The sequence below is a fragment of the Schistocerca americana genome, chromosome 2, assembly GCF_021461395.2.
Source record: "Schistocerca americana isolate TAMUIC-IGC-003095 chromosome 2, iqSchAmer2.1, whole genome shotgun sequence".
Taxonomy (NCBI): domain Eukaryota; kingdom Metazoa; phylum Arthropoda; class Insecta; order Orthoptera; family Acrididae; genus Schistocerca; species Schistocerca americana.
In genome coordinates, this window is record NC_060120.1 from 954680905 (window position 1) to 954704171 (window position 23267).

Here is a 23267-nt window from a genome sequence, read left to right on the forward strand (position 1 = left end):
TAATCGGTTCAAGACGCGTGGGTCATAGCATTGTACAACAAATTCAATAATAATTCACGTTTCAGATATCGTTAACTTCTAGGGTGGACCTTCACTATCGTACAGATACAATGTTGCCACGGGCTTCAGCTGCCTTACAGGACGACCGCAAATGCCTGACTAATGGGTGTCACGTGTTACATCAACGCCTCAGAACCACACGGGGCAGTCGGTCTGCTATGACTCATGCCGCCGACAATCTGAATATGGGCCGTCAGTAACTCGTCCCTACCAAAAGTGTACGGAGACAATAGCACCACATAAGCTTCTGAACTCTGTTCATTGTAAGAGTAAACCTGATGTAAACAAACACAAAGGCGACGATTGGTCAGCAGCCGTAGCAGATGAACACTGGTGTTGTTGCGATCTTGGAAATGGGTCCTACTTATGTATTAGATATCTTATTACTATGCTACGGTAAATGAAACTTTTAAAGTAGTCTAATGTTTTAATAGCTAACAATGATTTTCTTAATCATACTTTAGCTGTGTAGTCGCAGCCCTCAGTTACTGTTGCGCTCTGATGGTCACGATGTTAACCAATGTTAATACGTACTGTGAAAATGGCTGACGTTGCTTCCTGCTGCGTAGTGAAACACACGCTTGGAATACCTTTAAAATTGGCGAGAAATAGATTGTTCTCAATGTTTTTAATAAGTTTACAGAAAAACTGGCTTTGAAGTTTTCCTTACCAAAGCTAAGACATGTTTGTAATGGGATGTTAAGCTGAATCGGTAGCGTGGTAGAACAGTAATCCGGTAAGTCTATGGATCGCTAGTTCAAATCTCGCTTTGGTCTTTTTCTTGTCCAGTTTAGGCTACCTACAGCTTTAAATATAAAATTCATCAAATATATGCTAATTAACAAATATCTAATCTATTTTTGTGAAAAATATACCTCTTTCTTCTAATTACATACTGCACACAAAATTCCAGTTTTCATTGCAAGCATAAATTCTTGTTGTTGTTGCCGTCTTCAATCCAGAGACTGGTTTGATGCAGCTCTCCATGCTACTCTATCCTGTGCAAGCTTCTTCATCTCCCAGTACCTACTGCAACCTACATCCTTCTGAATCTGCTTAGTGTATTCATCTCTTGGTCTCCCTCTACGATTTTTACCCTCCACGCTGCCCTCCAATACTAAATTGGTGATCCCTTGATGCCTCAGAACACGTCCTAAACGGATCCCTTCTTCTAGTCATGCTGTGCCACAAATTTCTCTTCTCCCCAATTCTATTCAGTACCTCCTCATTAGTTATATGATCGACCCAACCAATTTTTTGCATTCTTCGGTAGCACCACATTTCGAAACCTTGTATTCTCTTCTTGTCTAAACTACTTATTGTGTACGTTTCACTTCCATACATGGCTACACTCCATACAAATACTTTCAGAAACGACTTCCTGACACTTAAATCTATACTCGATGTTAACAAATTTCTCTTCTTCAGAAACCCTTTCCTTGCCATTGCCAGTCTACATTTTACATCCTCTCTACTTCGACCATCATCAGTTATTTTGCTCCCCAAACAGCAAAACTCATCTACTACTTTAAGTGTCTCATTTCCTTATCTAAATCCCTCAGCATCACCCGACTTAATTCGACTACATTCCATAATCCTCGTTTTGCTTTTGTTGATGTTCATCTTTTATTCTCCTCACAAATTCTTAATTATCGATATTTTATAAAAGATTGTTAATAACGGTTGTTTAAATTAAGATACCTTAAATTAAATTTTTAGACCAAAAAGAGAAAATCAAATAGTCTTTTTTGGACTATGTCCACTGTTTTATACCACAGATATGGTCTACACCAGCTAGAGTGATAAGCGTCATAGAAACATGGAAAACAATACTTTTCATGGCATTGAGCACTCCATGCAAATGCTGCATTTTTACAGTTACTAGCGTAACATCGCAATATGAACCCATTAGGACTGATCTGGAGCCATGTTGGGGGATCTGTCGCGAGAAATAACAAGACATTTAACTCTTAGCTTCCGAGGCCATTTTTTGGTCACACATTGTCGCAGGTGCGATCTGACAGACCGCCATGTTTAAACTGCCATAAAAATTGCACTCAGCAATGTCAGTGGGACAATTTATTTTTTTTATGTGAAATGTTACATTAACGCCATACAAAAAACATATATTCAAATAAATTGTAATCTTTATTTTCGTAAAATGTAGAACAAACCGCCTTCAGTCACAAGTTGTGTTTATTTATTGCACTATGCAGTTCGAGCCCTGGAGGCTCATCTTCAGGTGCTTTAATCACTAAAAAGCACCTGAAGATGAGCCTCCAGGGCTTGAAATGCATAGTGCAATAAATAAACACAACTTGTGACTGAAGGCGGTTTGTTCTACATTTTACGAAAGTAAAACAGTCGCGGACGAAACACTGGAAAACAATGGATTATATTAAGAAACTTTATTTTTACGAAAAAAACGCATTTAAGTAGAAAAATGCACAAAATGAATGTTACCCTTACATGATTATATGAAAGCTATAAAAACTCAAATACGATGCACTTCAAATTTTACTTTTTTGCTATATTCTATTGGGTACTATACATTTAATAATAAAAATGTAAGAAACACCCACATAGCATTTAAAAAATAAAAATTACACTAGTACTTTTTTGATTTTTAGTTTTCCTTCTCAGAAGTTTTCTTTGCACACTCTGTAATGGTTTGTAAAGCATTCAAGGCAGACTGGTTTCTTGCAACAAAGGCTAACATAAGAAGTCTGCCTCTTCTTTTTTGGGTCACAGGTGGAGCGTGTTTGCCTTTCTTCCAATCATTCTACGGCGACTTCTGCTCTTGGTTCTCCTACACCCAAAACGCAGCAAATGGATGCATGAAGTTCACGAGATAAGTGAAAACTGCTGACTCTCTTTTTCTTTCGTGGTGACACCAATGTGTATGCAGTCTTTTTCAAAAATTGAAGCGTCTGATTTGAGTAGTGTCTTTGTAGGAGTTATGAAGGACACAGCAATTCACTCCCCCTTATGTGGCAACACTTGGAAAACAATGCCATTTGGCATCGTTGGATACGTCGTCCAGTTGAATACTTGACACACTTCTCAAGTAGGGCGTTAACACCACGTTTAATGTGATTATAGTATGAAATTATTTCTGGTTTACCTGTATCACAGCTTTGCATTCACCATGATGCATAGACGATATTAGAAACACTACCCTAGTCTTTTTTGGCACAATTAAACTAGAGTTAGATCATGCGTGAATGTATATATTGCAGAAACGACTTCCTTGCTCCTCACGGGTAAGAATTCTTTTAGTATTTCTCTCTTCTTCTTTTTTTTTATGTTCCCACGTACGTTAGTCCTTTTGATTTGAGACTTGCTGCTAACTCGATTCAGCTAAACCAGTTGTCTGCAGTAAAATTGTGGTTAGTCTGTTAATTTGGTTTAGCTAGTCTAATCACAACCTGAGCTGGTTTATGGAACTTTTTTTCTACTGCTCTTAAATGAAAGTATACACATTAAACAGATAAACAGTGTGAGCATCAGTAAGGCATATGACACGTTTGGAATGTACATTCTGAATCTGTAATACCAGAATTTCATCGAAACAAGCGCATTCTCCAACACCGTACAACGTTTGACAGTTGTCAATAAATTTTGTAAAAATTTCTGACACTGGAGTCAAACGATCATTTTGCTTCCATTCAAAACGGGTTGCAGGGTCATTTTAGGAGTTCACCAAACGGGTCTTGGACACAACGCGTGGCATAAATTGATTTGCAATCTTCTCTGCTGGATTAGATAACAGATGAATAAAATGATACACTGAGAAATGCTTTTAGTTTACATAAATCAGCTTCATACCAAACATTTGGATCATTTTCAGGCATTTGGTTTTTTACTTTTACATTTCAATGTGATAATCAAAATATCGTCAGTCAAAAGCAAATTCTAAATAACAAGAGAATCTGGATTATTATCTGCTTGAGCAGGTGGTCGCACTGTCGGCAAACGATTGATGCTGTGCTGCCGAACACGAGATGGCCTGAGAAGAGGCTTTGACGATCAGCCATATTTGTTTCGACCAAATATATTTCTAGCAGAATGTTTAGTTAAAAATTCAGTCTCTACACCTCTGACCTCATCACTCTGATCACTTGTTTCATTCAAGAAATTCGTAGATGGTAAAAAAAAAAAAAAAAAAAAAAAAAAAATCGTCTTCGCTTTCACACTGTTCCGACTCTGAATTATGTTCACTTCCCATTTAGTTGTCACTAACTGATCCAACAGCTGTTCCTCAAACCATATTAAAACAGTTACCTTGAAGTCAGGCTCTGTACCACGAATAGTAGGCGAAGACTTGACTGTTGAATCCACAACTCTAAGTCCCACGTGTGGTTTCAAAGACCGCTAGCACGAAAGAAGCAGTAATAGCATCGACCCACCTCACGTTCAAGTGGCCAATGACTACGGAAACCACGGCAGCTTCTGGAAAGAACAACTAGACAACGCTGTAATCACCTTTCCCACCCCTATCCATTAGCAACAGAGTAACGACAAACGCTGTAGGTCTGTCAGACCGCACCTGGGACGTTTTAAGGGTTTTTAAATTGCCAAGCGTATTGGAACTAATGCACGAAGTTTCGTCACACATCACTGCCGAGTGCTGATTGGATACAGAACAGCGCGTCATTAAAGAAGAGTCGAAAATATGGCGCTTGGGTGGCTTCGTGGATACTGTCGTTGACCAATTCGCTATCGACGTAACAGATGATAGTTCCAGGACTGAAATGTATTTCTCGGGTTCAGACATGAATGGAGTTCAGGGATTACCAGACTACTGACGAAGCAATGCCTCCAGTGGCTTCAGTATTTAACTATATGATGAAATGCCTGCAGTACGCTTACGAGCCACACAAAGCTTGCACAGAAAAATTGCCGTTTGTTTAAGATAGGAATTTTCATCACTCTTGTTTTTGATTACAGCACTATATCAGCTAAGAACGAGAGCATGTTCTTCTTCCCTTGTGGTCCCCTGAGAAGTGTGTGGTATTGTTGGAATTTCGCCAAATATTATTCCATTCTCTTTAAAAATTAGATGGCATGCGAAGCTATATTCCTTCTCTGCTCTTCTCTTTTTACGCCGTAACTGCAACTGCTCACATCATTGTGGGTTAGTTGGACAAGCTGTGCTGACCGAGTTAAGTGCGCCGATAAAGCAGCTGACCCGTATTATCAGTGGATACCCAGAATACCCAGAATAAAACATATCCCTGTTATCTTACTTGACTATAGTCGAGACAGCTTGGCTTCCGATCCACGTGAAACGAAATCCAATAAGATTCCAGCAATTGCGGAAGACTGCGTGGTGTAACGCTTACATCAGGTTTATTCATATTGTGACCACAGTATACAGCTAATGAATGCACTTGTACCCCCTTCCCTTCCCTGACTTTTGGCCACTCAGTGTACTAAAATGATAAAAAAATTTAGGTTTCGATTTTAGTTTTTGAAATGAACGATTGTACAATGACAATGTTAAAAATCTGTTTTTGGTGTGTTAAAATAAAATTTGATATTTTTTATAGTAATGTGAGAAGACCATATCCTCGGTTATCTCACAATGTTATTAATGCATGTGGATGATTAGTATCGTTTATATGTAAATTATTATCTAATTACGCCCCTAAACACAATGCCCCTTGGACGTAGCCGTCTGATTATAAAAGTATGAAATAGAATAGGAATTGCTCGAAAGAGTAATGCACTTCTTTGACGATCACGTGAAAACCGCATGCTTTTCTGCATAATCGCGAAGTTTCTCGCAAGTAGACGCACTCATCGGAAGGGACGCTAAGATAGTGCGAGTCGGACGGTAGCAGTGAAGGGAGTGACGACGGATGACGTGTCAAGTGCTAACAAAATCAACGTTTGGGATACAACGTCGAGGGTGAAAGAAGGATGCGAATATCACAAATAAAATAACGAAACAAGTACAGAAGTGACCTTAAGTGTCTAACACGGTTAATCTAACGTATGCAAACGATACAACATTTGTATATTAACAGTTGGTTCGCGTACTTGACGAGGTGGAGTGGTGGACTTGTAATTCGCGATGATATTGTGAATGATCGAACTGTGTCAAATGGATATACGCTCGACTGTAACAGTAACTCTAAATACGAACACTTTCGCTATTAGTTTGCTTTCTGAATAGACATTACTCTAACCAAATCTAGCTGTGTGGCCTACATCATTTATGGGTCGTTAATTTAGTTCAAGTGGTTCAAATGGCTCTGAGCACTATGGGACTTAACATCTGTGGTCATCAGTCCCCTAGAACTTAGAACCACTTAAACCTAACTAACCTAAGGACATTACACACATCCATGCCGAGGCAGGATTCGAACCTGCGACCGTAGCGGTCACGCGGTTCCAGACTGAAGCGCCTAGAACCGCACGGCCACACCGGTCGGCCGTTAATTTAGTTCCCGATATTATTATTACTGTTATTATAGTGTGTTATGTTAACTTTGATTTTCGCAAACTTGCCATCAGTCAGATAATTTAACAAAAGGTCACAAGTGTCTTATTTAGGGCGTGTAAACGACACGTGTGGTTCAACCCCTAGACGAGTTTGAGCCAAGAAATTTCGACATAGAGGAACCGCATGTGAGCCCGAAAATCTTTGGAATGTTAGCTCACAATGTCTTAGATGTTCTCAGTAATATAAACTTCTGCAGTCAGATCAGATCACACAAAAAATGAAATGGTTGCGCAGTTAAAAAAATGATATTTTCAGGGTTTAAACATTAATAAGCTATTGTTGTAACCGAAGAAAACGTTAAAAATGGTACAGGTCTTAAAAATAAAAAAACTGCAGCAATAATTTCACAACACAGAAATATAGTTGTAGAGGAGCCTTTGTAAGTATATGTGTGTGTGTGTGTGTGTGTGTGTGGGTGTGCGGGTGGTGGTGGGAGACGGGGAAGGGGGGGGGGGGAAGAGCGATCACTTGGTGTGACAGAATATGGTGATGTGTAGTGGATGTGTACTGCAAACAATGGGCTACAGGAGACATCGGATTTAGGATAGCCGTAACTAGGACACAAACCGTTCTGAGGTGTGGGGTTGATCTGTTATTCTGCGCAACGGATTTATCTGAGACATGCCCTTTACCCTGTGGCTCCTGCAAGATGCAATTTCCACCCCAACACTGCTACAGAAGTAAGACAGACGCTCCTAACGTTCTAAAGAGAAATGCCTGAAAAACTTTCAGCAATAAATATCTTCTGGAGTCGTCCGCTGTAAGGAAATGACACAAAAATTCACAAAATTTCTTACGTAACTGTCGGGATACTTGGGTACTGGAGTAGTTCTAGTTAGTGTAAGAAAAACATGAAACTAACGAAAGTTATTATTTATTTTGCAAAAATTCTGAGAAATCACAATGGCACTTTTAGTTATGAATTGAACAAGTTATATCCTGGTTCTTTTCGGAATGTGAAGTTACCTCTCAAGGATAGGATTCGCTAATGAAATTTCTATACAAAGTTTAAGATGGTTGTTGACTTGACAGAATGGCTGAGAGTCGCGCCTACCCAACTTGAATAATTATCCTTTAGAATGTTGCTATGTACGGTCGAGGCTAATTCAAATGGCTCTGAGCACTATGGGACTTAACTTCTAAGGTCACCAGTCCCCTAGAACTACTTAAACCTAACTAACCTAAGGACTTCACACACATCCATGCCCGAGGCAGGATTCGAACCTGCGACCATAGCGGTCGCGCAGTTCCAGACTGAAGCGCCTAGAACCACTTGGCCACTCCGACCGACCGGTCGAGGCTGTCGTCGTGTGTAATGCAGTGAAGTGTACTGTTGTGGAGGAAATATGGGGCTCGCAATAGCTGTAGCGCACAATACTGTAAGCTGCGATAACTGCTGCCTGCGCCACTCGCTGCTGACAAATAAGATAACTCTCGTTCTATCTGGATTGACCTTCACCAATCAAACTCTCCCTATGCCTTGATGTAGTTAAGGATTCCTATTTGCCCCTAGTCTAACTACTGGCATGGTACACCGGTCAGATAACCAGTCCACTGTGATGCCACTCAAAATTCGCTCGCAGGCGTTTAACTATAAGTCTGTCCATTCACACCGCACAATAAGTGTGTCAGCCAACACAGTGAACAATGCTTAATCGCAAGGACTCAATATAGAGTAGCACTTCGATTCGCTCTCGACAGAGGTGCTCTCCCAGTGAAGTACTGAGGAGAGACTTGTTGCTCGCTCCAAGAGCGACAACGGAACAGCGCCTCTCCACGCCAGACGTGAAGGGGTATATCTTTTGGTCTCTTCCATTATTCCTTCAGCTAAAGGCGTCAGAAATACCGTCTGCCAATCAGCATTGCCCTTCTAAAACGGGAGAATGATGTTTCATTTAAGGCAACCAATCCGGAAACCTGTAGCATTGGCGTTTGGCATTTGCTGTCTCCCTGTGAATATCTCTGAAACTGCGTGCTATGTGTAAAGAATGCGTAGGCTGGCCGCTCCCACACAATGTAGCGGAATTTGCTTTTACTCCGAACACGGGGTTGTTCCCCCCCCGTCACTCGGGCCCACGCTGTCCGCTACACGGGTGATGACCGGCCGACATAGGCTGGGTCGTCCTCTGAAGGGACTGGCATCCCATTGTGCGGTTTCTCTCCCGAACTAAAACCTTCTGTAACCGTCGTGTCTGAAATGTATGTGTGTCTGCCAGCCTTGAGTATTTCAACCACGGTGCGCTTCCTTGTTAATTCGATATCATTTACATGAATTCATACAACATTGACTTTATCTTATCGAGTTTGGCTTCGAATGAAGCGTCTTGATGTGCTGAATATGATTGTGAGGGCGGAATATGTAAGCAATGAAGGTCAGGAGACCATGACGTCTTACACCGAGCCATGGTATATGGAGAATGAAGAAAGGTTAGAGTAGGAAAGGAAGAGGAAATCTCGATGAAACAGGGAACAACAGGTTAAGGGCTGGTTGCACAGTCCCCGTTTAGCAGCTGGTTAACCTCTATCCTCCGAATGGTACAATAAACGCGTTGTACGAACCCCGAAAACGCCTAACCGGAGAAAAACTCGGAATAACTTAAGTGGTGATTTCTTGACGGTTAGTGAGCTTAACCGGGGAATAAGTTTTCAAGATGGCAGAAACAGTGATTGATTCAGACGGCGACGACGAGATTTTGGCCGAAGTGTTCATGAGTTTGAGCAAGGAGACCGAAGTGAGACGTCGCTCCAATTATTTCGAGAGTTCTGAATTTCTATCCAGAGTTGGTAGCAAGGGAAGCCGCACTTCGTCTTTTCAACCTTTACGTGACAAACTGGAGCATATAACGGGCAAGTGAGACTGCAGCTCTGTTTTCTAAAATAATGCTGTTTCAAATGGTTCAAATGGATCTAAGCACTATGGGACTTAACATCTGACGTCATCAGACCCCTAGACTTAGAACAGCTTAAACCTAACGAACCTAAGGACATCACGCACATCCATGCCCGAGGCAGGATTCGAACCTGCGACCGTAGCAGCAGCGCGGTTCCGGACTGAAGCGCCCAGTACCGCTCGGCCACAGCGGCCGGCTAATGTTGTTTGTTTGTAGTAATGTGCATTTGATTTTGGTACTTTGTGAATTCCATCATGTCATTTATAAAAACTAGGCACATTAAAATGACAATCCGTGTTAAAATAGTCTTGTTTATCTGGCGTGTGTTATAGCTGCAGCAGTACTGGAGAGGACTGTTTCGTTTTATTTAGCAGACAGTGCTATAAGAGACCTAACCAAACCGAAAAACCATACCAGTTATGGGTACTATTTCTATCAATAGCATTTCGGTTTTAGACAAAAAGAATACGATTTTTGGTGTAAAACGTTTTGATAAAGCTATAGCGTCCCAATTTCACTCAGTCACATCGCGTTAACAGCAGAAAATATTGGCCCCCTCTGTTTTCTATTGGCAATGACCCTTTCTGTAAATACCAAAGCAGTGTCAGAACAACTGTAAGTCTTCTAGTGAAAATTTTAGGACCACGGCCCCATTAATGCTTTAAAGCAACAACACTGTCTTCCACCCACCATTATTCACTGAAGCATTTGTGGTTACTCAAGCTAAGTTTAACAAAGTAAGATTAACAGAAAAGTTAGTATTTTTTCTTTAAAAATGTGATGCTTCTTTAGCTGTAGAACATAGCTGTTGTGTTTCTCAACTATCAGTACTATCCACATAAATCCATCCATATTTATCCTAACATAATAACATATGTTTGTGTTATAATAGGAGAACAGGAATCTAGCTATTGAATCTGCGTAGTTGTTGCATGTGGAAGGAGTGCCGGGAATGCTATGTTTTTAACTTTCCTTGAATATCGAGTTATGTTCAGTGTCCTTTATGCCAAATTATAGCTGGTTAAGGTAAATTAAAGTGAAATGTGTTCTACTGTACTTGTGTGGATTACTATTTTTTCAGTAAATTGTTTAACGTATAGTAACATAGAGTATAGTACCGTATAGTTTGATATTACGATAATGACCCATGTTCACTCAGTCCCATCTATAGTGGAAAATATTTTTCACTCTTATCTCCCACTGGGACAACAACTTTGTCTTTTAGTATATGCTTCAGAGCAACAAAATTGTCCATTGCGTAGCATTATTCCCATAAACGTGATAAATTATTTATGCTTACTCAAACTACTTTTCACACAGCAAATTAACAGGAAAGCCAGTTTCTTTCTCTCTCTCTCTCTTTTTTTTTTTTTTTTTTAAGAAAACTGTAGCTGTTTTGTTTCTCAGTTATTAGGATTATCCACATAAACACAGCCATATTTATCATAAAGCAATTGTTGTCTGTATTTTATTAGAACATAGGTACTCGTCATTCAGCCAACAGGAATATTTAGTAACTGAATCTGCAAAATCATAACCGTGGAAGGAGTGGCTGGCAAGTTGCGTTCAATTGGTTCAAATGGCTGTAAGCACTATGGGACAACATCTGAGGTCATCAGTCCCTAGACTTAGAACTACTTAAACCTAACTAACCTAAGGACATCACACACATCCATGCTCGAGGCAGGATTCGAACCTGCGACCATAGCAGCAGTGCGGTTCTGGACTGAAGCGCCTAGAACCGCTCGGTCACAGCGGCCGACGCAAGTTACGTTTTCTAAATTTCTCTGGAATTGCAGTACAAATTGTTTCGCGACATTCTTTTCTTTGTTTCAGAAATGAATCAGTTCCACCAATGACCAACTACTAATGTCACTCAAATATTTTGCCTCTGATGGTTTCCTTCTGTCCATTGGAGACTTCATTCGTATTGGCATGGAGACAGCCAGCAGTATGAGTGAAAAGTTCTCTGACATAATCAAATAGAAACAAAATGAATTAATACACTTTTATTCTGAAACAATTTGTTTTTATTTTTATTTTCTGATTCTGATTTTGAGCTTTATGTTCCTTTTCTTAAACAATTCAGTTCTTCCTTCCTGCTCTCGTTCTTGCCATGCTACTTTTGAAGAAGCACTGTCTACAGTTCTGCTAATTCTGTCAGGTTTGGGATAGGTATTTTTTATTCTGTAAACAAACCGATAGTTTTAAGGTGATATGTCAGAATACAAGAAGGAAGGTGTCACACCTCCAGTTACTTCCCCTTCCCTCCCAGACTACATATTGCTCCTATAGACGATTGCACAATTCGAAATCATGCTTGAAGTGGTTACTGTTCCTCACACATTTAGGGTGAGATTCAATAACAAGAGCCTCTAGTATAGTTATTTGCCATACGTACATTTCTACGCTAGGATTGTAAAAAGGATCATGGTTGTTTATGCTAAATGTTGGCATCTTATTCTTAATATATACCATCAATACAATTATTAATAATGATCATATCATAGAAACAGGATTTATATGTGCCCAAGAACTGCAAATGTGGATGCACAAAGAGCGTTCAATTATTTAGCAAAGGTATTTTCTGTAAAACACCCATTTCTGTTGTAACGAATAAATCATTCTAGACATAAACATAAAAGCAAGCCAGCCAGTAACATCTCTCAGAATTGCCAGTCAAATCAATCTCCATGATGTCTGTGTTGTTACAGTTTGTTGGAGACTCTGAAAGGACCAATTATTTCACAAAGCAGACTGCACTTCACAGTTCCTTCTATACTATGTGCCTACTTACAGTTCGTCTATCATACAGCTACATTTGATGGAATACTACTGTGTCTAGAATTGTTGAATAGGAATAGAACTGACTGCGGCGGCCTTCTGTTGACAACTTTATCAAAGCATGTATTTCTCTGCACACAACTTGGAACTTACATGGCGCCACCAGTCTGTAGTCTCTGCTACTTCTTCGGGCATCATATTTACGGGTTTCTCTCTTGAAAAAAAAAAAATGTCGCACGTCTGTTGTAACCGTGCTATCGATCTATGTCAAGTTGTTTGTGAATCGAAACTACTGCATATTTTTTCCCATACTTCATTCGGAAATCTAGAAAGATCTCTTACTGGCCATACAACAAATACAGGGTGATTCAAAAAGAATACCACAACTTTAAAAATGTGTATTTAATGAAAGAAACATAATATAACCTTCCGTTATACATCATTACAAAGAGTATTTAAAAAGGTTTTTTTTCACTCAAAAACAAGTTCAGAGATGTTCAATATGGCCCCCTCCAGACACACGAGCAATATCAACCCGATACTCCAACTCGTTCCACACTCTCTGTAGCATATCAGGCGTAACAGTTTGGATAGCTGCTGTTATTTCTCGTTTCAAATCATCAATGGTGGCTGGGAGAGGTGGCCGAAACACCATATCCTTAACATACCCCCGTAAGAAAAAATCGCAGGGGGTAAGATCAGGGCTTCTTGGAGGCCAGTGATGACGTGCTCTGTCACGGGCTGCCTGGCGGCCGATCCAACGCCTCGGGTAGTTGACGTTCAGGTAGTTACGGACAGATAAGTGCCAATGTGGTGGCGCTCCATCCTGCTGAAATATGAATTGTTGTGCTTCTTGTTCGAGCTGAGGGAACAGCCAATTCTCTAACATCTCCAGATACTGTAGTCCAGTTACAGTAGCACCTTCGAAGAAAAAGGGACCAAAAACTTTATTGGCTGAAATGGCGAACAAATGTACAACTAAATGAAACTTTATAGCTCCCTTAATTCGCCGACAGATAGTGCTTAGCTCTGCCTTTTGTCGTTGCAGAGTTTTAAATTCCTAAAGTTGTGGTATTCTTTTTGAATTACCCTGTACCTGATCCTTTAACTAATTTTAAAATAGATTTTGTTATACATACAAATACCCTACAAACTTAGTTAAATGTTTTACAGTAATATTTTCATTGAATGAGAGTGTATCAGTTTTTGTATTTTCTACAACACTTTTGAATTCATTTACAGTATCTACAAGCGAATAGTTTTGCGATCTGGAACGCTTATCAGTTATCGCTCGTGTTACATATGCTATTTCTGCAAACGACGACTAAGTAAATATCAAATGACGTACGCGAAAACACCCAGCGTGCTCTCTAGTTGTTACCATCTCAACTGGATGGGAACGCTGTTTCGGGAATAACTAACCGTGGAATGCAACGCGCACTTCAAGTTAACCATTGGTTAGCCTATTCCTCGGTTAGAAGTCCCTGTATTCATTCCGAGATTGTGCAACCGGCCCTAGGTCTGATAGGCAGGGTAAATGTCAAGCAGATTTTATTGACTGGGAACGGGACGCTATTGCAAAAATGGTTCAAATGGCTCTAAGCACTATGGAACTTAACATCTCAGGTCATCAGTCCCCTAGAGCTTAGAACTACTTAAGCCTAACTAACCTAAGGACATCACACACATCCATGCCCGAGGCAGGATTCGAACCTGCGACCGTAGCAGCAGGGCGGTTCCGAACTGAAGCGCCTAGGACCGCTCGGCCACAGCGGCCGGCAACGCTATTGATGTATGGTTGAAGAGGATATGGAAATTGTGCACTGGCAGGGTCTGTCGGATGTTTTGATGTTGGCTCGGCGGTGTGTCAGTATTACTGTGGTGGCTGAGACAAGTTTGCGGGATGTGCAGGGTGCACGAAGATGTTGATGAGATGGAGAAAAACTTGATGTGATGATAAATGATTCGGATAAAAGAGGGTAACAGGCTGCAGCAAATCATACGGAGTGCACAGATTTGTAAGCGGCATCTCTGGGTTCAGTTTTTTTACTGCATTTTTGTAACTATGTTGTTAATATCGGCTGCATACTGGCGGTGAGCTTGCGGATATAGTTTGCGTCTCGGAACTGAGAAACAGTGAGTTCCAAAAGTATATGTTACACATTTTTTGAATGCGATTGTCAACTGTTAATTATGTTGTGAAATGCATCACAGGCATATGTCTATATCTCCTTTCATTACTACCAGTTTTGGTTAATAACAATCATCACAGTATCTGTACAGCAAAAAAGCATGAAACAACCAGCAATGCGTAGAGTACAATCAATTACACACGAGGTGATATGACCTAATACTTGCAAGATTTATGCATTATTTGCGTATCATGTCACCTCATGTCAGTACAACATCCCATGTACTGTAGAACTAATTATACTCTATATTATACGCTCTGCGTTTCTGGTTGTTTCACGCTTTTTTTATTGTATACAGATAGTGTGGTGATAGATATTAAACGAAAGCTGTAGCGACGATAAAGGACATAGCAAGCTGTGTTTCATAATATCTACAGCTTTCGGTACTAAAGTGACTACCAAGGCTTATGACAGAAATTGCCCTGCTGTTCGTTATACAGTTTCTACGATCGAATTTCAGCATAACAACAGAAATGAAAGTGAAAGCTGATTGCGAATGACTCAGCAGATTAGTTAATCTCTGGAAAAAATGGCCAATAAAAAAGCGTAAGATGTTTGTAATGGTCAATCTTCTATTTTCAACAGAATAAGTTTGAGACACATGGAAAGTGAAACTTGTTATATCCTAGCCAGTAATGCCACCCGAGCCCGCTGCCAAAAGGTTGGCAGCATCAAAGTCCGGACGCCGTCCGCATAAGCAGTGCCAGCGAGACAGGAAATCGCCGCAAGTCTGCGCGCGCCACCGCTGGCTTCTGGGTTCTTAAGCGCTGGAGTCGCGAGCGCTAGGACAGTTCTGTATTCGCCGCTCAGTTGTATACTCGCCACCGAATTGTGTACTTGCTAGTCAGTTGTGTGTTCATCGCAGCAGAGTTGTTGTTTGTCGTCAGCCGACGCTGACCTAGCCGCTCCGACTCGAACTAGACAGATCTCTGTAGACACGGAGTTCACTACTGTGTTTCTGTATCTTCGTTAATAAAGATAAGTACCGACTTTTATTTAATCAGAGTGTTTGGGTTTTCATCTTTCTGTTCACTGTTCCAGCGGACCGGTCGGCCCGCTATTAAAAGTGTGGCGGTGACTTCGTAAGCCGTTTCTACAGCGAATTGTTTGTCCCTACGAACGCCGCCACAAAACTGGCGACGAGGACTTCCGAACTCGTGTGCAGGGCTGGTTCAACTTGTTTCTGGTTATCCTAATTATAGCGATAAAATTTTGGGGGCTGGTTTAATTTGTGTTCACTATGTCTGCCGAATTACAACAGTTGATCTTGTTACAGAGTCAGCAAATACAAAGTCTGGTGGAAGCGATCGCCAAACAAGCGGCTAATCCTCCAACACAAAAGGAACAAGCACAGGCAGCACCACCTTTCCGTGCTTTTGATGCATCAAGAGAAGAATGGCGAGAATATTTCGCGCAGTTGCAGGCGCACATGACAGTCTACAAAATCACGGGTACTGAGCGACAGCTTTATTTAATTTCCACTGCAGGCGTGAAAGTCTATCGACTACTTTGTAAGTTGTTCCCGGAATCCAAGCCAGAAGCTTTAGGCTATGACGTTGTTGTTAACAAGCTTGCTGAGTATTTCGAGTCGCGAGTTCATGTGGCAGCAGCCAGATTCAAGTTCTTCCGATTAAAGAAACTGCCACATCAATCTAATAAACAGTGGTTAACAGATTTACGGGGCCTCACCCGTCAGTGCCGATTTAATTGTGTGTGTGGAGCTTCCTACAGTGATGTCATGTTACGAGACGTTATTACTCAAAACATTGCAGATTCTCGTATTCGTGCTGCTATCTTAAAGTTGCCTGACCCGTCATTAGAGACTGTGATGAACATCATTGAAGCCCAAGATACTTTTGACTATGCTGAGTTTTGTGGCGGTGTTCGTAGCGACAAGCAATTCGCTGTAGAAACGGCTTACGAAGTCACCGCCACACTTTTAATAGCGGGCCGACCGGTCCGCTGGAACAGTGAACAGAAAGATGAAAACCCAAACACTCTGATTAAATAAAAGTCGGTACTTATCTTTATTAACGAAGATACAGCAACACAGTAGTGAACTCCGTGTCTACAGAAATCTGTATAGTTCGAGTCGGAGCGGCTAGGTCAGCGTCGGCTGACGACAAACAACAACTCTGCTGCGATGAACACACAACTGACTAGTAAGTACACAATTCGGTGGCGAGTATACAACTGAGCGGCGAATACAGAACTGTCCTAGCGCTCGCGACTCCAGCGCTTAAGAAGCCAAAAGCCAGCGGTGGCGCGCGCAGACTTGCGGCGATTTCCTGTATCGCTGGCGCTGCTTATGCGGACGGCGTCCGGACTTTGATGCTGCCAACCTTTTGGCAGCGGGCTCGGGTGGCATTACTGGCTAGGATATAACACTGAGTGTGAGTTAGATCAGCCATGTATTTCTCAAATTGCCTGTGCTAAGCAAGTTATGTCACGCCCGCGGCCCCACCGGCAGAGTCAGACTGTAAACACTAGCCGGCCGCGTCATGTTAAACACATTCGTCAGCCGCGTGTGCAAAATGATAGAGTTAAGTCTTGCCCTGAGTGTGTTCTTGCTCATCCTCGTGAACGTTGCCCGTTAAGAAACGCGGTTTGTCACTTTTGTCAAAGGAAAGGACACATCCAGACTGTTTGTTTGCGTAAACGCAAGAACAATTCTAGTGCTGCCCAGCCCATGGATATTCATGTTCTTCAAAGCCAGCCCGCCCGGAAGGTCGCGTTTAAAGACTCTTCCACGGTTCGTGTGGGTAATAAACTTGTTCGCAATAAGCCACCCACCCAGCCCTCTGCTATGCGATCCAAGCGTAATTCAAACGCTGTAAAAAGTATTGTACAGACTGCAAGTGAAGCGGGAGTTGTTGTTCCACCCGCCCAACCCACGAGTTGTCGTAAGCAGCGAACACGCGCTAAACGCGCTGATTTTGTGTCTTCCGCCTCCACTGCACCGATCCAGAGACAGTGTAATAAACTATTTGTGAAGCTACGCATCCAGGATAAGACCTTCAATTTTCAATTAGACACTTGTGCGTCTGTGACTCTCATAAATAGTGCTACGTATGCGGCTATCGACCGCCCTCAACTTTCAGCGGCAAAACATGCTTTGGCTACTTATAGTGGAGAACACATTCCTGTGTTAGGTGTATGTAGCGTGCCAGCCACATTCCGTGGCAATACAAAAACAGTTTCATTCACAATGCTCCGCGCTACAGACAGTGTAAACATTTTCGGATTAGACTGTTTTGACTTGTTTGGCCTGTCTATCCAAGACAATGTGTTGCAAATTAATTCTGTTGTTGTTCCTCAAGACAGCATAACCGATTTGTGTAAACGATACAGTGACATATTTAAAGACGAACTAGGTTGTGCTGCGAACTTTGCCGCTCATATTACGTTAAAAGATAATGCTCAGCCTCGATTTTTTCGTGCTCGTCCAGTGCCTCACGCCCTCTGGGCACCTGTAGCAGATGAACTTCGTCGTTGGCAAAACAACGGTGTTATTCAACCCGTTTCAGCGAGCCAGTGGGCTTCTCCCTTAGTTATTATAAAGAAACCGTCTGGCAAGTTACGTTTGTGTGCTGATTTTCAGTCGACAGTTAATCCTCAGACTGTCATTGATTCTTTTCCTTTGCCTAGACCGGACGAGCTGATGGATAAGTTAGGGGAAGCTCGTTTCTTTTCCAAACTGGATCTCCGTGAAGCATATTTGCAATTGCCCCTCGACGAGCAATCACAACAGTATTTTGTCATAAACACGTCGTTGGAGTTGTTCCGTTTTCTGCGTTTGGCTTTTGGTTGTGCGTCAGCTCCAGCTGTTTTTCAGCGTTTTTTGTCACAACTTCTGGCTAATGTGCCATCGTGTTGCAACTATTTAGACGATATTGTTGTGTCCGGTCGGACGCCTGCTGAACATTTCCGTAACTTGGAGTGTTTGTTTACAGTGTTGTCTCAGGCAGGCCTACGTTGCAACATCGATAAATGTTCATTTTTCCTTACGGAGATGGAGTATCTGGGACATGTTATTAATGCTCAAGGCATTCATCCCTCCCAGTCACATTTAGCAGCTATTCGTGATTTGCCCGCCCCTCACAATCTGCAGGAATTGCAAGCAGTTCTTGGCAAATTGACATATTACACTCCTGGAAATGGAAAAAAGAACACATTGACACCGGTGTGTTAGATTCACCATACTTGCTCCGGACACTGCGAGAGGGCTGTACAAGCAATGATCACACGCACGGCACAGCGGACACACCAGGAACCGCGGTGTTGGCCGTCGAATGGCGCTAGCTGCGCAGCATTTGTGCACCGCCGCCGTCAGTGTCAGCCAGTTTGCCGTGGCATACGGAGCTCCATCGCAGTCTTTAACACTGGTAGCATGCCGCGACAGCGTGGACGTGAACCGTATGTGCAGTTGACGGACTTTGAGCGAGGGCGTATAGTGGGCATGCGTGAGGCCGGGTGGACGTACCGCCGAATTGCTCAACACGTGGGGCGTGAGGTCTCCACAGTACATCGATGTTGTCGCCAGTGGTCGGCGGAAGGTGCACGTGCCCGTCGACCTGGGACCGGACCGCAGCGACGCACGGATGCACGCCAAGACCGTAGGATCCTACGCAGTGCCGTAGGGGACCGCACCGCCACTTCCCAGCAAATTAGGGACACTGTTGCTCCTGGGGTATCGGCGAGGACCATTCGCAACCGTCTCCATGAAGCTGGGCTACGGTCCCGCACACCGTTAGGCCGTCTTCCGCTCACGCCCCAACATCGTGCAGCCCGCCTCCAGTGGTGTCGCGACAGGCGTGAATCGAGGGACGAATGGAGACGTGTCGTCTTCAGCGATGAGAGTCACTTCTGCCTTGGTGCCAATGATGGTCGTATGCGTGTTTGGCGCCGTGCAGGTGAGCGCCACAATCAGGACTGCATACGACCGAGGCACACAGGGCCAACACCCGGCATCATGGTGTGGGGTGCGATCTCCTACACTGGCCGTACACCACTGGTGATCGTCGAGGGGACACTGAATAGTGCACGGTACATCCAAACCGTCATCGAACCCATCGTTCTACCATTCCTAGACCGGCAAGGGAACTTGCTGTTCCAACAGGACAATGCACGTCCGCATGTATCCCGTGCCACCCAACGTGCTCTAGAAGGTGTAAGTCAACTACCCTGGCCAGCAAGATCTCCGGATCTGTCCCCCATTGAGCATGTTTGGGACTGGATGAAGCGTCGTCTCACGCGGTCTGCACGTCCAGCACGAACGCTGGTCCAACTGAGGCGCCAGGTGGAAATGGCATGGCAAGCCGTTCCACAGGACTACATCCAGCATCTCTACGATCGTCTCCATGGGAGAATAGCAGCCTGCATTGCTGCGAAAGGTGGATATACACTGTACTAGTGCCGACATTGTGCATGCTCTGTTGCCTGTGTCTATGTGCCTGTGGTTCTGGCAGTGTGATCATGTGATGTATCTGACCCCAGGAATGTGTCAATAAAGTTTCCCCTTCCTGGGACAATGAATTCACGGTGTTCTTATTTCAATTTCCAGGAGTGTATATTAGGTTTATACCTAATGCTTCACAGATTGCTGCACCGTTGCATCGTCTCCGCCGTAAGAATGTTCCGTTTGTGTGCTCAGCTGATTGCCAATCAGCCTTTCAGCAGCTTAAAGAGGCTTTATTGAATGATCGTTGTCTGGTCCATTACGACCCTAACAAGCCTCTGGTGTTAGCTTGTGATGCCTCTTCTATCGGCCTCGGTGCTGTGTTGTCTCACCGAGTCGGTAACACCGAACGTCCTATTGCGTTCGCATCTAAATTGCTAAACAAAGCTCAGTGTAATTATAGCCAATTGGACAAGGAAGCGTTGGCTATTGTGTTCGGTGTCACAAAATTCCATCACTACCTCTATGGTAGACCATTCAATTTAGTAACAGATCACAAGCCCCTGATGTCACTGTTTCATCCGTCTAAACCAGTTCCTCAGCGGACAGCTCAGAGACTACAACGTTGGGCTCTTTTGTTTTCACAATACCAGTATGAGATACTGTATCGCCCTACAGCTCAGCATGCAAACGCTGACGCGCTTTCTAGATTGCCGATTGCTGCGGATGATGTCTTCGATTCCTCTGCCGACTCTTGCCATCAGATTGACGCCGATGAGCATCAATCCCTCCGGGATTTTCCGATTGATTATCGTCAGGTGGCACGTGAGACAGCTACGGATCCTCATCTGAGTTTACTATTACGTTTTGTTCAACGTGGTTGGCCGTCCAAAGCAAAGGATCCTGTGGTTCGTCGCTATTATCCGCAACGTCATCTGTTGTCTGTTTCGCACGGAGTTTTGCTGTTACGCACCGAGAATGACCAGCTTCGTGTAGTGGTTCCCCAAGTGCTCCAATCCAAGGTCCTCGACTTGTTGCATCAAGGTCATTGGGGAGTGGTCCGCACCAAGCAGCTTGCCCGCCGTCATTGTACATGGATCGGCATTGATAAGCAGATTACGCAGATGTCTACAGATTGTTCGACGTGTGCCGAACACCAAGCTGCTCCGCCTCAACGCTATTTTGAGTGGGCACGCCCTGCCGGTCCCTGGCAGCGAGTACATATTGATTTCGCTGGTCCATATTGGAATTCTCGTTGGCTCATCGTGATAGATGCATTTAGTAATTTTCCGTTTCTTGTGCCCATGCAGTCTACAACGTCTGCCCAAACTATACAGGCGTTGACGTCAATTTTTTGTATTGAGGGTCTTCCAGAAGTTTTAGTGTCTGACAATGGTCCACAATTTACCTCTGCTAAATTTGAAAGTTTTTGTTCTGCCAATGGCATTCGCCATGTTCTTACTCCGCCGTTCCACCCTCAATCGAATGGCCCAGCGGAACGTTTTGTACGCACATTCAAGGATCATATGGACCGCCTTCGTGCTACGCACTCTCGTCAGCAGGCCCTCATCACGTTCCTGTCGTCGTACCGGACCACGCCACGCGACGGCCCTTCGCCTGCGGAGCCTCTCCACGGCCGTCGTCATCGCACCCTACTACGGTTGTTGCACCCCCCGGATCGACCCGCCGCTTCTGAGCATCGCACGCGTTTTCAGCGCAGCGACGCCGTTATTTTCAGAGTTTATCACGGTCGCCGTCGTTGGGAACGTGGTACCGTGATAAGTGTCCAGGGTCGCGGTTTTTATACTGTTCAAGGTGCTACTGGGGTGCACAGGAGGCATCAGAACCAGTTGCGCCGCGCAGGCCGCCCGGATTCTGCCGCTCGTTCTTTGTCCACAGATTTGGTCCGCGGCGGGTTCCAACCGCGCCTTCCGACTACGCTGCCGCCCCCAGGGCAGCAGCAGCACCCGTCGCCGCTACCACGCCGACAGCCCGTCCCGTTGATGCCTCCCGCGCAGCTTCATCCGGGAGCGCCCCAGGTGGTCGCTCCGGCGCCTGCGGTCCCTCTTCAGTCGCCACCGCCATCGGAGCTGATGGACGTCGACCCCTCAGCTGGGCCGCCTTCCCAAGCGGTGGCTGTGCTGCCTGTCCTGCAGCCGCTTTCCTTGGGCACCCCCAAGGAGTCTGACACCGCAGCGCCCTGTCCGGCGCCCACTCAGCAGCCGTCGACGCAGCGTCAGGAGACGCTGCCTCTCTTCGTGGGTCCCGACGCCCCGTCGCGTCCGGTACCAGAAGCTGCGCCCGTGGACACAGGCGTACACCCTGACCTCTGTTTTCAGTCGGTGTTTCCCGAGGCCCCGCGCAGCCAATGCTGGGGTGCGGACCGGGGACTGCCACCGACAACAGTCTCCGCCCCAGTCTCGTCCGCTACGCCTGCGGCCAGACCCCTCCCCCGCCGACGACGCTCGCCACGTCATTATTCAACGACGGTGCGGCGATTTGGGGAGGAGGAGTGTTATATCCTAGCCAGTAATGCCACCCGAGCCCGCTGCCAAAAGGTTGGCAGCATCAAAGCAGCGCCAGCGATACAGGAAATCGCCGCAAGTCTGCGCGCGCCACCGCTGGCTTCTGGGTTCTTAAGCGCTGGAGTCGCGAGCGCTAGGACAGTTCTGTATTCGCCGCTCAGTTGTATACTCGCCACCGAATTGTGTACTTGCTAGTCAGTTGTGTGTTCATCGCAGCAGAGTTGTTGTTTGTCGTCAGCCGACGCTGACCTAGCCGCTCCGACTCGAACTAGACAGATCTCTGTAGACACGGAGTTCACTACTGTGTTTCTGTATCTTCGTTAATAAAGATAAGTACCGACTTTTATTTAATCAGAGTGTTTGGGTTTTCATCTTTCTGTTCACTGTTCCAGCGGACCGGTCGGCCCGCTATTAAAAGTGTGGCGGTGACTTCGTAAGCCGTTTCTACAGCGAATTGTTTGTCCCTACGAACGCCGCCACAAAAAAACTATTTTATTTAAATTAGGATACTGTATTATATTAATTAAATATACTTTGTCCCGTAAAATACACAAATCGGAACGTTTTGTGAAACAAACCAGTTATGACTCTGGTGTCACTGCCAGACACCACACTTGCTAGGTGGTAGCTTTTAAATCGGCCGCGGTCCGCTAGTATACGTCGGACCCGCGTGTCGCCACTGTCAGTAATTGCAGACCGAGCGCCGCCACACGGCAGGTCTAGAGAGACGTACTGGCACTCGCCCCAGTTGTACAGCCGACGTTCAAAGCTACAGTTCACTGACAACTACGCTCTCATTTGCCGAGACGATAGTTAACATAGCCTTCAGCTACAATTGCTACGACCTAGCAAGGCGCCATAATCCTTTGCTACATATATTGTGGTTATAACATGTACCATCAAGAG

General features: G+C 44.2%; 1 protein-coding gene across 1 annotated transcript in view; it reads left to right on the forward strand.

Annotated features, from left to right (window-relative positions):
• Positions 1-23267, forward strand: part of LOC124594568 (vegetative cell wall protein gp1-like) — a 47581-nt gene that overhangs the window by 16623 nt on the left and 7691 nt on the right. Inside the window, exon 2 of the mRNA XM_047132939.1 lies at positions 21736-22121. Within this exon, the coding sequence (XP_046988895.1) occupies positions 21736-22121 (386 nt within the window). The remainder of the gene's footprint in view (positions 1-21735; positions 22122-23267) is intronic.